We start from the raw sequence: 14,187 nt of genomic DNA, 5'->3' as shown, positions 1-14,187 counted from the left end.
CGTGTTCCAAATTGTAATCATCGGGGGTTGCTTGTATTATTCCTCCTCAGCGCTGCTTACATGTCGACCTGATGAGTTCCAGTGTGGCGATGGCTCCTGTATCCACGGCACCAAACAGTGTAATAAGGTCCATGACTGCCCAGACTACAGTGATGAAGCCGCTTGCGTCAATGGTAAGAAACTCAATATTGGAGAAGTACCGCAAGCATTTTTTTTTGTTTTAATATATAAATGTGCTGTGCCATTTTTGTATGCATGTATAATAATAATCATCATCATAAATGCGTGCCTGTGTTTACAGTTACAAAGTGTGACGGTGCCGGACACTTCCGCTGTAAGAATGGAGAATGTATTGACAGAAGCAAGGTGTGTGACAATGTAAAAGACTGCAAAGACTGGTCTGATGAACCTGTGAAAGAGTGTGGTAAGATGCACGTGCACACGCTAATCCTCATTTTACTGAAAGCATCCCGCACATCTTGTACGCTCAACCGTTGAATCTTCAGGCACAGTTGTTCAAATATGGCTAGTCACTCTTCCCGATAAGAGGAGCTTAATTTGATCAAGGCAGACTAAATCAGGACATTTCTCAAGTGCCTTGTTATGATCAAAGACCTTGGCGCCTCTGCCCTCTGGTGCTATCTTAGACAGGAAAATGTGATCAGACTACATTGGCCATTAGGAAGCGCACAGATTATCCGCACGCCATAGATACAAATTTGCCCTCGGCGAGCTTCGGTCACGGCTTTCGCTTCAGCCTCTCGCTAGGTGAAGTCAACAGACTGGCGCAGTTGAGAAAAACACCACGAGTTGGGGAAACGTATTACGGATTTGCAAATGTATATCGGGATTAGTTTTCAATCAAAATGTACATTTGTACCACGTATGATTGGATGCTCGTCAAGATTTATCGAAGAAAGTATAGCGTGCCTGAGATGAGCGGTGCAGCAATCCAGCTCATTTGACAGACTCGATCTGTGCTGGCTGGCTGGCGAGATCAGTCTCCACACCTTTTTGTCAATTTAGCAGCTCTTTTTGGAAATGCAAACCTTGAGCCAAGCTGCCTCGGAGTGATGAAATGCTCCCGATGCACGACTGCCAATCAAATGAAACAATTGTGAAGATGTACAATAAGATCAAAGTCAAGCCAGAAGTTTTTGAAATATTTTGGTCTCGATTTTCAAACTTTCAAACGGTCCATTTTGAACCGCTGCGTAACGAGAGGACTTCAAACAGCATGACGTGCAAAGTACCACCATGTACGTACATACACGTCAGATAAACATTTGTTTTTCTGGATCCCAATATTTGCCAGTACTACTGTAATATCCTAGCAAATTTGAATCTCAAATTTCTCCCAGCCCAAGCAGTACCTGTATGTAGCCTTGAAGCTTAAATGTTTCATGTAAACCGGTAATGAAGCAGCAGCAGTAGCAGCAACTACTTTGGCTCTCTGAAGCGATTCCTCCCCGGGGGCAACTGAAAGAAAGACAGGAGGATAAATGCCAACTTTAAAACAGATACAACAAAGAAAGGACATGCAGGGGAGGAAAGTGGGGAGAATTCAATGAGGCCAATAGGACAACATGGGGAGAGCACAATGTGCAAAAGATGTGGGCAGGTGGGGCCACATTTAATTTTTTAGGAGTTATTGGATCAAGGTACGTATATCAAAGTAATACACTTCTATCCGCTTGTTCTTGATGAAAAAATGTTATCCTAGCAAAATGAATTACGCACACACGCATTAAGAGTTACTTGCCTGTTGTTTTATTCATCGCCCTTGTGGTGTCAGTCACATCCCTTCTGCCCAACTCCTGCTAGATTGCTTCTCTGACTATCATCTGCGCAGGCCTGAATGAGTGTTCGGACAACAACGGTGGCTGCTCCCACATCTGCAGGGACCAGAGGATTGGCTTTATGTGCGACTGCCCCTCTGGGTATAAACTTCTGGACAAAAAGACTTGTGGTGGTAAAGAAAAAAACCTCTTTACTTGCAAATAACCAATCTTCCAGGTTCATGCCGCTCGCTTACTTTCGCCGAGTGGACAGGATGTTACTGTTACAATTACAATAATAGGATAGAATTGATCTACACTGTCCTTGTCAAATCAAATCAAAATAAAGGCGGTGTACGCACACTGCATTTCTCACTCCAAGTTCTTTTCAATATTGAAAAAAAACCTCCTGAATTGCAAATGAATACTTACGTGATCGACCATTCATCCCATCTGCATTCCATCTCAGTATGGAAAGACCATTTAAGATGCGAATTTGACTCTGTACCCATGTCTTGTACCTACAGACATCGATGAATGCGAGAACCCCGACGCCTGCAGTCAGGTCTGCATCAACTACAAAGGGGATTATAAGTGTGAATGCTACGAAGGTTTCCTGATGGATCCTGCCTCCAAGACCTGCAAAGCCGTGGGTCAGTCATTCATCACACACACAATATTGAATCACCCAAAGACACACGTGCAAACATAAGCACAATTGGCCGGCCTTTCGCAGATTGCATTTGCCCTTTACTTCCGGCAATCCTCGTTGTATCCTCTGCTCTTATCTCTCGGTGGGATCCCCTGGAAAGAAAAGGAAGAGAAGCCTGCTTTGTATGCACACCCTCTTCAGCAGTCTGTTCAAAGATAAATATTTGCTGCTGCTGCTGCCTTTACAAATGAAAAGGTTTCAGCCAGCTGCCATGCTTTCCCTGGAGTGTAAAGTGAAGGATTAAAGAGGAGTTGGAATCCTGAAGTAACAACCACCTTTTTGCCTGCTTACGAGAGCAAAGACTAACAGTGCTTTTGTCGGTTGAGGTCATATTAACGGAGCCCATGGCTCAACAATGGTGTCTTTCCTCTTCATTGATAGTTTTTGGTGGCATCATTTATCTATTTTGTTCTTGACATCGGCATCTACATTCCAGCAGCGTTTGTCTTAGTCTTATTGTGGAATTGGATTCCTTAACTGGCTTAGTTCCATGGCCAATTCAAGTGCGTGCAAAGAGAAAACCAATTGTGTTAGCACGGGTCGAAGGCTGTCATTACGGAATGAAGTGCTAATGAAAAAGCAAAAACCATCCCTCACTCTTGGCATAGGACAGTGAGTTGGAAAAAAATGTCTGTACATTTTGAAGGGTGTGAAGCACATAAACGGTCTTTCCAAAACTGCCGTTTGAGGAAAAAAAAAAAATCCCATTTGTTAATGGCAGTCCAGATTAGATTGTGTACAGCTGCACAATCTAGTAGAAATTGTGCTTTGAACATTGCAAGCCTTGAATCCCGCTGAAAAAAAATGCCCCCTTCCCAGTAACTAATGTGCTGGTGACCAACACATGATGAGGAGCGCAGATGCAGGAGCCCATTTTTTTTCATTCATAGTTGTTGTTTGGCCTTTATCTTCCAACTCAATTGACTCCATTACAGAAATATGAAACGCTCAATTAACATGTGTTTTCCTAACGACTATGGTTCCATTTTTTTTTTCAAAAGTACAGTCTGAATAATGAAGTGCATGGCTGTGGATTGTGCCTCAAGCTTTTCTTGTCTGTGTCAAGAAAACCACTTCTTTAAAGGTTTATTTGCATGATTTATTAATCGTCACAGCATTAAATTTACATGCTGTATGATGAGAGTCTAAATGTGGCAACCGAGCTAGCTAACAGCTCCAAGAAATAGTTTGATTGTTTCTTTCCCCTCTTTTTTATTTGATTTCATGAATATTTGATCATCTTCTCTTAGCAAATTACTGAAACCAAATTGCACATTGCACATAGCACTGCCTATTTCTTGAGATGTATTTATTTTTCTGAAGCTGTTTAATGTGCAGAACACCCAAATGATTCCTGTGTGTGTATTGAAAAGAGTTTTCCAAATGTATGACCCCCCCATACGCACATGAGATGACTAAACTCAGTTAATCCAACCATTAGAGGTGATGAATTGCGAATGTATTGAACGACAGCGCTGTCCATTCTTGCTCTTTGTACGTCCTCAGGAAAGAGTCCTTACCTGATGTTCACTAACCGACACGAGATCCGTCGTATTGATCTACTGAAAAGCGAATACACGCAAGTAGTTCCGACACTGAAGAATGCCGTGGCGCTGGATGTTGACGTTGCCACCAATAAGATGTTCTGGAGTGATTTATATCATCACAAAATATACAGGTATACCCACTCACCCATGATCAAGTTTTTACTTGTTAGTAAATCAAGTAAGGCTCTCACACATGGATTACGTAAATAGAGCGTTACACCGCTGCTTTGAATGAGAAATATTGTGTCTTTGTAGTGTGTTCAATTGAATATAGCCCGTCACCAATATAAATGTATCCTGTTCATTTATTTCTACTCCCAAAAGTACTCATTGCCTGCCTGCCTGCCCCAGTGTACATATATGCGTGTGTGTCAGTCACACCTGGGGGATTTTGTCACTGAACGAATGACAGTTAAAGGTGGAGAGCTGTTTGTCCTTCACACTTACACACACACACACACACACACACACACACACACACACACACACACACACACACACACACACACACACACACACACACACACACACACACACACACACACACACACACACACACACACACACACACACACACACACACTTTCAAATGAAGTAGCTATACTGTACTGTTATTTGTGTGTGCACGTGCTTGTGTGTGCATGCCTATGAATAATGAGCATGATTACTGAGGCAGTAAGATTAGAGAAAGACCATATGGTTCATTTGTGATGCTGAAAGGCCCTTTGCATCACGTTTACTTTGTGCACACACACACACACACGTATTCTGGCACACACTTAAAATGCAGAATCGTCAAATGCTTGTGGCATTGAAAATAAGGGCAAAAGCATGAAAAGCGTAAGCGCTATCTTGTTTGTATTACTAGGGAATCCAAATCATATTTGGAAATTTTAAAAAAGCTCTGATAACAGGATATGATCTAAAAGAATAAAACCAGGATGGATTCTGGAAGGATACTCGAGCAACAAAACAATAAACCAACAATTGAAAAAAACATGAGGTATTCCCAAAGAACTTTTATGAAATGTCACCATGCCACCATCCGTACCTGTGTTTGCATGCACATGTTGCACAGTGTTGCAACCTTTCAACAAGGATGTCTTGTATTGTCTTGTTTGATTGCCAGCCCACATGTGGGGAAGAAAATAATGCACCTTGTCTGAAGGCACGAGCCACCAAGAAGGCAAGAAGCCAGTTCCAAATCAATTGAAAATAACAGAGGAGGAGTCTGCTTGATTTGTTAGGTGCAGATTGAGCTGGACACATTCCTTCTCTCTCTGAGCGACTGCTTCGATGAGCTTTTGATAGAGGCGGCAGCTTGGCTTGCCCTTGACATTATCTGCAAACGAACGCATTGGCCCACATTGAGCCATGTTTCAGGACCAGCAAATACATTTGAGGGATTCATCTATGTTTGGCATATGACTTGTTGTCGCAACATTTGACTTGAGCACTTCCTCCTCTTCTCTTCTCTTCTCTTCTCTTCTCTTCTCTTCTCTTCTCTTCTCTTCTCTTCTCTTCTCTTCTCTTCTCTTCTCTTCTCTTCTCTTCTCTTCTCTTCTCTTCTCTTCTCTTCTCTTCTCTTCTCTTCTCTTCTCTTCTCTTCTCTTCTCTTCTCCTCTCCTCTCCTCTCCTCTCCTCTCCTCTCCTCTCCTCTCCTCTCCTCTCCTCTCCTCTCCTCTCCTCTCCTCTCCTCTCCTCTCCTCTCCTCTCCTCTCCCCTCCCCTCCCCTCTCCTCTCCTCTCCTCTCCTCTCCTCTCCTCTCCTCTCTTCCATCAACCAGCGCTTACATCAACAAAGCCAACGATTCTTCGCAGCAAGTCACACTCATCGAGGCGCTCCATTCCCCCGAAGGCCTCGCCGTGGACTGGGTTCACAAGAACATCTACTGGACCGACTCGGGCAACAAGAGCATCTCTGTGGCCACGGGGGATGGCAGCAAGAGAAAAATGCTCATAGTCACTGAGCTGAGTGAGCCACGGGCCATCGCCGTTGACCCGCACCAAGGGTAAGGAGGTGACAAAGAGAATAACAAATAGCACTTTTGGCTGTTAGAACACCAAACAGAAATGACAATTTATTCACATCAAATGTTTACTCAATCAGTTCCATGACACTGCCATGAAATATATGGATCTTCCATGTCAATACAAATGAGTGACACACTCCAGACATTCACAATCGATTCAGGCAGATAAAACCAGTGCAATAGAGTTGAATGTTTGCTGAAAATGTTATAGTTCTTCAATATCAACATGAAGATTTTCATCATACACAGTGCTGCTCAATTGTTGTTTTGCCCCAAGACGACCCCATTTACACCGATATGAATAAATTGATTTGATTTGATAACACATGTGCTTTGTTTCTTTACCCAGGTTTATGTATTGGTCAGACTGGGGTGAACAGGCCAAGATCGAGAAAGCTGGGATGAATGGAGTGGATCGCCAACTTCTGGTGTCTGAGCATATCGAATGGCCCAATGGAATAACTTTAGGTCAATAATATGACTTTTGAAAATTGGGATCCAGGATAATCAATCATCTTAGAACGTGACGTTATTCTAGTAAAAAATGTTGAAGTGCCGTGAAGGTTTTAATGGAACCAGGAGGGGAAAAAACCAAAACGAGTGGCGCTGCAACCCTTGAGCCACTATTATTGCTGTGCTTCACTTTGTGTCTGGCTCTCATCTATCAAGCTGACAAATATGGTCGGTTGAATTAATAAGCCACGCGCCGTGTTCTGTCGATACCTCCCATTATCGCTTTCAACTCCCTCCCAGCAGCCAATTTTTTCCTGCTGCTCTTACCTGTGCAAGCATAGAGTTACCACACACTGTGGAATTGTAAGATATTATTCACTCCATGTGAATAATAATTATTTTTCATAGCGGGGCCTGCTTCCATGCCCGGAACACTTGACCAGAGCGGCGTCCAGACGGCTGGCTGCATTGTTACGATCACATCGGTGTTTTTATGTCACACAAGATGGATGGCGTAGCTACTTGGGCTCAGCATTCATAAACCTCTCGCCCCTCTACGTTTGACCTCTCTCTCTCTCTCTCCCTTTCTCACCGTTCTCCTTTTCCCCTTGGATAACGGCTCCTTCTTTCCTCCAGACTTGTCCAACAGGCGCCTCTACTGGGTGGATTCCAAGTTGCACCTGCTGTCCAGTGTGGATTTGAATGGGGACAACCGAAGAGTCTTGCTGTCCTCCCATCACCACCTGGGACATCCCTTTGCTCTCACTCTTTTTCAGGTACACAATTAGAAATATTAAAATAGGGGCATGAGTTGGGGGGGGGGACGGTTTTCCTGGCAAGTATACAGCATGTTATGACATCAGCCTAATCTGTAAATGAAATAGGAAAGAAAAATAAGTGGGGTGATTCAATCTGCTCAAGAAGATGGAACGCTAAATTAGTCTGAGGCTGATGAAGATGTTTGATAGCCCATGATAACTCTTTAAGGCTCCAGCAGAAGAATCAATGAAACTCATTTGGAAAAATTTATTAGGCAGGAATGAGTCTGTCTGAAAGAGCCAATCTAGTATTCCACTTGGAAGGTGTGGACGAGATCCGGTGGGGTGAAAATGGAGGGGGAGTAATGTGATCAGTGAGAAGTACTTTCTCCATTCCTCCTTTTGCTGCACCCACTGTGAAGATGAGAAGAAAAGAGGTGGCATTCATCATGTCCTGCTGAGCGTGTGGGTGTGTTTGGTGGTGCCAGTGTGCACACGGGTGTGTGAGTTTGTGTCTGAAGATTGATCACCCTCTGTGTTTTTTTTTTTCTCTCTCATCCGTTCTGCTTAACATATAAACTAAATTAAAGATCCCACAGTAAGCATTTCCCCTTCCAATAAGGCAAAGCTCGGAAAGACTCTGTGTTTTTAAAGCAAGCGTGCTTGGTTCAATTTATTCACTGCAAAGATCCCTTTTCTCTCCATCTTGTCATATTCTGAGTTGCTGTGGAAGCTGGAATAACAGAGGGTGATAACATCACCAAATGTGTGAATTCCTCATGAGACAAGCATCTTCAAATTTAAAATCACTACTGTATGTTTAAGGATAAGGTGCTTGTTGTTTAACATGCCTGGTTCCTTTATAAACACGCGTGGGCCCAATATGATTAACCTAGAGTTAGGCTGTGTCCAGCTCCTGGCAAGCCCTGAGGAAATCTTGACGCTAGCAAGGCGGAACGTCCTATTTCCTGTGTCATCTTCAATGTCACTGAATTACTACTTGCAGACTCAAAAGCGGTATAGGTAGGCAAACATGCCAATTGAAAGGACAACCTGGGAGGAATAAACAAATAAATCAACACTGACAAGAGGGAAAATGATGGCGCTGAAGGGCACAAACAAATGATTTTGAAAGTCCCATTCCACACCTTTCAAACTGAATTTATAATGACTAGTCCATATGTATATAAGGTTTGCTTTGTTCGGGTCGCAGCTTTCCTCTGATTGTGAGCTTCCGATAGTCTGTCTGTCTGTCTGTCTGTCTGTCTGTCTGTCTGTCTGTCTTCATTGCATTGGCTTTGTTGACATTCAGCCGTGGTGCTCTGAAGACCCCCTTCAAAATGGGATGATGCATCTCAATAAAACATTTGATCTGTCAGCATCTTTCAAGGCTCTCAAGAATCCAACAATAAAACTGATATTACAAAGTAGAAAACAAATCAAAATACAAAACTGTGTCGTTCAGGCGAGTAGGTGAGAATGAACAGGTCTTTTTTTCATGGATTTATTTCTTGCAGTCAATGAATCCTTTGAATGTACTGGTCAGTCCCAACATTTGATATATATTTCATGTGGAAATAAGAGCAGGCTGTAAGCTCACAGACAGATGGCCAGCTTTGTTCAGAAGGTTGCTTCGGGGAAGAATCATCAAGGTCGGTTAGCATCCATTCAGATGAAATCTTTTCCCCGCAGCAAGTCCAAACAAAGCTGAAGAGATAAGATGCTTGTTCACGTGGAAAACGCTTGACCTGGCTGCCATTTGATCATTTGCTCTGCTCAGATGCTTTGATGCGCAGTCTTAGATTGACTTCTGTAGCTTTCTAGCGACCGGTACTGATAAATGAAAAAAAGGACTGAATGTTTTAGAGATAGTTGTCCTCCGAGACAAAAGCATTGAATGAATAAATCGGAGTCTTCGCCGCTGCTATTTATTCCTTTGTGCCAGCACTACTGTCATGGAAGTAAAGGTTATCTGAAAAGGCTATGCAGCTCATAAAGTCCACCGATGTCCACAACAAAGGGACGCAGCAACATAGCAGATACTCTGATGCTCAAACCATGACAAAAATAGCATATCGTGGCAAATAGAGGTTCAACAGGCCCAGAAGAAGGGAGGGAAACTAACCTTTCGATTTTATTGACAGTACTCAACAGTCAGTTATTTGATTAGCTCCCAGCCTTTAACATGGTCTGCCTGCCTATTATGTTTGATTTGTGACATAAAAAAAGAATGTTAAGTAGTCTGTACCATCAAGGGAGAGCCTCATAGTCATATGATTTGATATGGAAGCTATTTCATTCTCATGCTTGGGGAGATAAATGATGGTTGTATTCAGTTTGGTCATTCTTCTGTCCAGGACCGCATATATTGGACCGACTTGGAGGATGAAGCAATATATAGCGCCAACCGCCTGACGGGGAACGATGTGGCAAAAGTAGCAGAGCATCTGAACAATCCGCTGGATCTCGTGGTGTTCCATGAGCAAAGGCAGCCGAAAGGTAGGCCACACACCTTTCCTTGCACAGCAGGTAGGATTTCAAGAAAAATAAGATACTCCAATAATATTGGTGCTTTCCCATCTTCCAAGATGCCTTGTTTGAGTGACACTTGTGTTTTGTGCGCTACCACGACAATTAGAGTTCATCCAATATTTTCACGCCTCATTTCCTGCCCTTAATCAAAGCCCAAAGCAGGAGGGAATTAATTGCATTGTTGCAAATTTCAGCTCAAAGACATATCACAGCAATGTTTTCTTCAAAATGCCAGCAAAAGCCTGAGAATGAACAATTATGTTCCAAATGAGCTCCTGATTTGCTGTGATGATGCCTCCGCCGATCCCTTCCTTTTATTCCTTGTCAGTTGTCTTTGTGCAGTTGCTTTTCATTCATTCGTCTGTGGCAATACCATTTGAAATCCTCATTTTAAGAAATGAAAGAATTGACCAAGCTCCATTTTCCTTCACATCGCCCATCCAAAGTTTGCCTGATTGCTGTAATACTCTTCAGAGAAGGCGCGACCGCTGTTGCTTCCTTCATCTGACGGAGCACTCGCTAAAACAACACGTAACGACCACAAGCTGACCTATTTCCGCTGTCTCTTCCATAACATTTCATATTTGAGTCTTGGGTTAGGGATGTGAATATTTCAGTATTTGAGTGTAAAAAGAGCCCACTCTCAACTTCAAGCAAACCGGCTCGTTGAGTTCCAAGCCTAATTGAGAGCGAGAGACTTTTGCATGCATTTTCAAGATTGTGGCTAACTAGTGTGTAGCCTTCCAAATGGAGAAGTCATAGACCACAGAAACTGGCAACTAAAAGAGTCCCAGACATGCAAACTCCTTTTTGGTGCATGCATGCTCTCCGTGCTCTCGCTAAGTTGTTGCTGATTCCACTGATGCCTTAATGTTACTTGTATGTACACACCTAAGGTGAAAAGTAGGCTCTTTCATTTTTAATAGCGTTTCCGCCTTCCCTCATACTTGGACATTGCGGCTTTTTATAGAGTCGTGTCCCTCCCTTGGTGAAACACTGGGATTCACACATTTTCAAATCCATTGCTATTTTATTGGACCTGACACAACCGTCTTGTGTGCAGCTCCAGACACCTGCAACGTAGGCAGTCTTCCCAACGGTGGCTGCGAGTACCTTTGTTTAAAGGCCCCCCAGATTACAGAGCACTCCCCCAAATATACCTGTGCCTGTCCTGATGGAATGGAACTGGGACCAGATATGAGGCGCTGTGTCACAGGTAAGTCCAGAACCTGTTTTGGGGTAGAACATGTAAACTCCAGTTGACTAAAGTTGATTGATTTTTTTACAGTGCGCGCAAGAACAACCACAACAGCAGTTCCTACTACCACCACTACAACGACCACAAGCACAACACCCAAAAGCACACCTGTCGTCACGACAACATCCGCTCCGACCGCTGCCTCTACCGCACCCGTGACCGCAAGCAGGAATCTGGCCACGAGCAAACTCCCCCTAAATCCCAGGGGAACCTCCACCGAGCAGCTCGGAACACCTGCTTCCACCGGTACGCCCAGCAGCAGCAGCACCAGCAGCGGCCAGCCATGGACATCCACTCACCCAGCCCTAGCGGGCGCCGTGGCTCCCAGCAGCATTCATAAAGAGAGCAACGCCAACCTGTCACACAGAGGTAAGCAGGATGGATGCAAAGCACCTTAGCTAAGTCAAAGTCAGCTTTATTGTCAATTTCTTCACATGTTAAGACACACAAAGAGATGGAAATTACGTTTGGTTTGCGTGAGATGCTCTGCAGTTTGCCCTCATCACAGCTGGCGGCTCGACCGCCTCCAAAAAAAGAAGTCTTCCATTTTCTGTCTAGAAATTCTTTCTCTTTGGTTCTGTCTGGAGAAATCTGCACACTTTCTTTGGTTCTTTGTAGCCCTTTGCAGGGTGTCCCTTATGAGAAGCATGTAAGAGCGCTGTCACAACTACCAAACAAGGGTCCCGACTGCTCCCTCCTCCATACACCTCATCTCTTTTGTCTCCCTGTCCCCATCCTCCCTCCCTCCCCTCCACCCCTCACTTGCACTCTCTAAAACGGCTTCAAATACACGTTACCGCTACTCCTTGGAAGCATATACTGCTCTGCAAAAATCACGAGTGCATAAAAGAAAGCGTAGCGGTTCGGTGCTATTTATGAGCCTCGACATGTTGGAAAGTGATGACTAAGAACAAATACGGCAAACGTGCAAAGTTGTTTGAGGGTGACGGGGGAATGACGGAGAACGGCTCCCCCCTCACCCCCACTAAGCAAAAACGTAATTTCTCCTGTCTCAGAGAGTGTCACGTCCTCACTGCACGCTCCAGATGAGCTCCAGCAGACAGAGTGAAACGTAGGGCAGGAACAAAACATGTCTCCATACCCACAGGCCAATTATGATCATTTTTTAATTCCACGTCAGCTGTTACATGTCCTTAGCAGCGTTTTCTTCTGTAGCGCGAGTGGAGCTAAACAGCAGATGTTATGTACAGTTCAAATGCAGTCCCCGTACTCAACCTAGTTGCTCCGTTTTTACACTAAATGTGTCTAAGAGATCCATTTTATTTGCATCACAAATGGAGATGCATTTTCATTTGTATCACTTCAAACCGTCGCTGGCCATAGATTGCATATTTGTACATCCAATCATCAAAATGTAGGATTAAAAAGGATGCCTATACGTGGAAACCCTTTTCCAATTAGCTCTGTTTCAAACATGATGCTTCCTTGCAGCAGCAAACGTTTCTTTCCCTTTGAGCTAGGTGTTTGGGTTTGAAAATAACATTGGACTGTTGCATCTCTCGCTGTGTCTGTCTGTCTCAGCTGCGGGGGGTGATCACTACCTCATAGGCAACAACATCACAGTAGCTGTCTTGGGGATAGTCATTCCTATCGGTGAGTTCGAAAGACTGTCTAGCTGTGTTGTTTTGGCTTTTTGCTTGCCTGCTTTTCCCTTCCCTTCCCTCCTGGCTTTTACCGCTGTGATTTTTGGATACCATGTGCAGTTGTGTGTGTGGTGTGTGTCAGCATACGTGAGTTTGACTTATTGAGTCTTTTTCGACCACCCGCCTGATTGAACTAACATTCTTTCAGGTGCTTAAGTACGGAAAGGTGCGTTTTGGGGCTGCGCAGATTCCCCCATCCTGAAGCGTTTTGCTTTTTCAACTAATGGAAGAGCTGCAAATATACATTCAGCCATGATATGAAGCTACTTTCATCCTACTTCCAAATAGCTGGTTAAATGAGCCGTACACATCACTGGGGGAGCATCAGAATTTGGATCCATATGCACATTTCCACTGTGAAATATATTCCACGTGGATCTCTATGGAATTTGCATGTCCACAATCCACGACTCGCAGGCCTCCTTAGACTTGAATGGGTCACACCTCTTCACTGCCTGGTTGCGGCCGGCCTCACCTCAAAAGTACGTTAGCAATGGACTGGACGTGCCCCTTTAATTGGCAACATCTATGGCTGATACCCAATGGATTGTTCATTTTCTCCAATTCTGGCCCCATCCATTGCTGGAGGAAGCCGTTATGAGCGAGTAAGCTCATTAGTCAGCGCTGGCCTTTGTAATGCGCACATTAAGCGGATTCCCTCCCGCAAGCGGGGAATTGTCTTCATGTTTTGCTGTCACATTGGAGCAGCCGCATTAAGTTCCTACTTTGACCATACAGCGTGCTCCCACTGCTATCTATCTATCGATCGATCGATCGAACTGCTATGACACATTGCAACCCAGATTTGACACAAGCAGATATGGAAGTCAAAAAACAACAACCAAAAGGCTGAACTAGAATTGATTGGGGAAAAAACATCTCGTTGCAATGCAAAACATGTGAAATTCTAAAACAAATATTTGACGTATTCCTTGTTGACATCTTCGGTTCACGATTGACTTGACAGCAGGCAATTTGCTATTTTCGCCTCCCTACAATTGAGATATGAGCTCAAGCCTCCAAATTGTTTACCCCAGCTCATCCATTGCTCCTTGTCGCCTCCTGCTGCTATTCATTCAGGCAGTCAATCGGCTCATTCTGCTTTTTGGGCAGATTTGAAACATTCATTATTGTCACAGGCCGGAATCTGGGCTTCTCGTCACTAATGAACACTTTCTCCAGGGGGATCAGCTCAGTACTTGGGCAAATTCTGCGCTGTAATTAGACGCAAATATTCTGCATGAGACAAAAGCGTCTTGGGGTGAGGAGGGCTCTCAAGGGCATGTCCACCCACCACAAGGCCTAGAGTATTTCCATCATTCAGCAGGCTTGTGTGCATGTTGACCTTTTGAACCGGCCCATCTTTATGACTATTTGTTTTAGTGTACACATTCATGCATTGTTGCAAATGGCGCATGTGCATTCTGTGTTTCTGATTGAAAATGACTGCTAT

At 44.0% G+C, this 14,187-nt stretch overlaps 1 protein-coding gene across 3 annotated transcripts in view; it reads left to right on the top strand.

Moving 5' to 3' along the window:
• lrp8 (low density lipoprotein receptor-related protein 8, apolipoprotein e receptor) overlaps nucleotides 1–14,187 on the top strand; it is a 50,852-nt gene that overhangs the window by 32,313 nt on the left and 4,352 nt on the right. For 2 of the 3 annotated variants that reach the window (XM_085927764.1, XM_085927762.1), the window contains exons 6-17: nucleotides 51–173; nucleotides 302–424; nucleotides 1,853–1,972; nucleotides 2,306–2,431; nucleotides 3,997–4,168; nucleotides 5,824–6,048; nucleotides 6,419–6,537; nucleotides 7,159–7,298; nucleotides 9,638–9,779; nucleotides 10,876–11,028; nucleotides 11,101–11,439; nucleotides 12,613–12,684. In XM_085927764.1, coding sequence (XP_085783890.1) covers nucleotides 51–173; nucleotides 302–424; nucleotides 1,853–1,972; nucleotides 2,306–2,431; nucleotides 3,997–4,168; nucleotides 5,824–6,048; nucleotides 6,419–6,537; nucleotides 7,159–7,298; nucleotides 9,638–9,779; nucleotides 10,876–11,028; nucleotides 11,101–11,439; nucleotides 12,613–12,684 — 1,854 coding nt within the window. The remainder of the gene's footprint in view (nucleotides 1–50; nucleotides 174–301; nucleotides 425–1,852; nucleotides 1,973–2,305; nucleotides 2,432–3,996; nucleotides 4,169–5,823; nucleotides 6,049–6,418; nucleotides 6,538–7,158; nucleotides 7,299–9,637; nucleotides 9,780–10,875; nucleotides 11,029–11,100; nucleotides 11,440–12,612; nucleotides 12,685–14,187) is intronic. The other variant, XM_085927765.1, reaches the window with a different exon arrangement.

This window comes from Syngnathus leptorhynchus, chromosome 13 (genome assembly GCF_054491065.1).
Source record: "Syngnathus leptorhynchus isolate UIUO chromosome 13, UIUO_Slep, whole genome shotgun sequence".
NCBI lineage: Eukaryota > Metazoa > Chordata > Actinopteri > Syngnathiformes > Syngnathidae > Syngnathus > Syngnathus leptorhynchus.
Note: the sequence above shows the minus strand (reverse complement) of the source record. Positions and strands in the feature narration are given on the sequence as shown.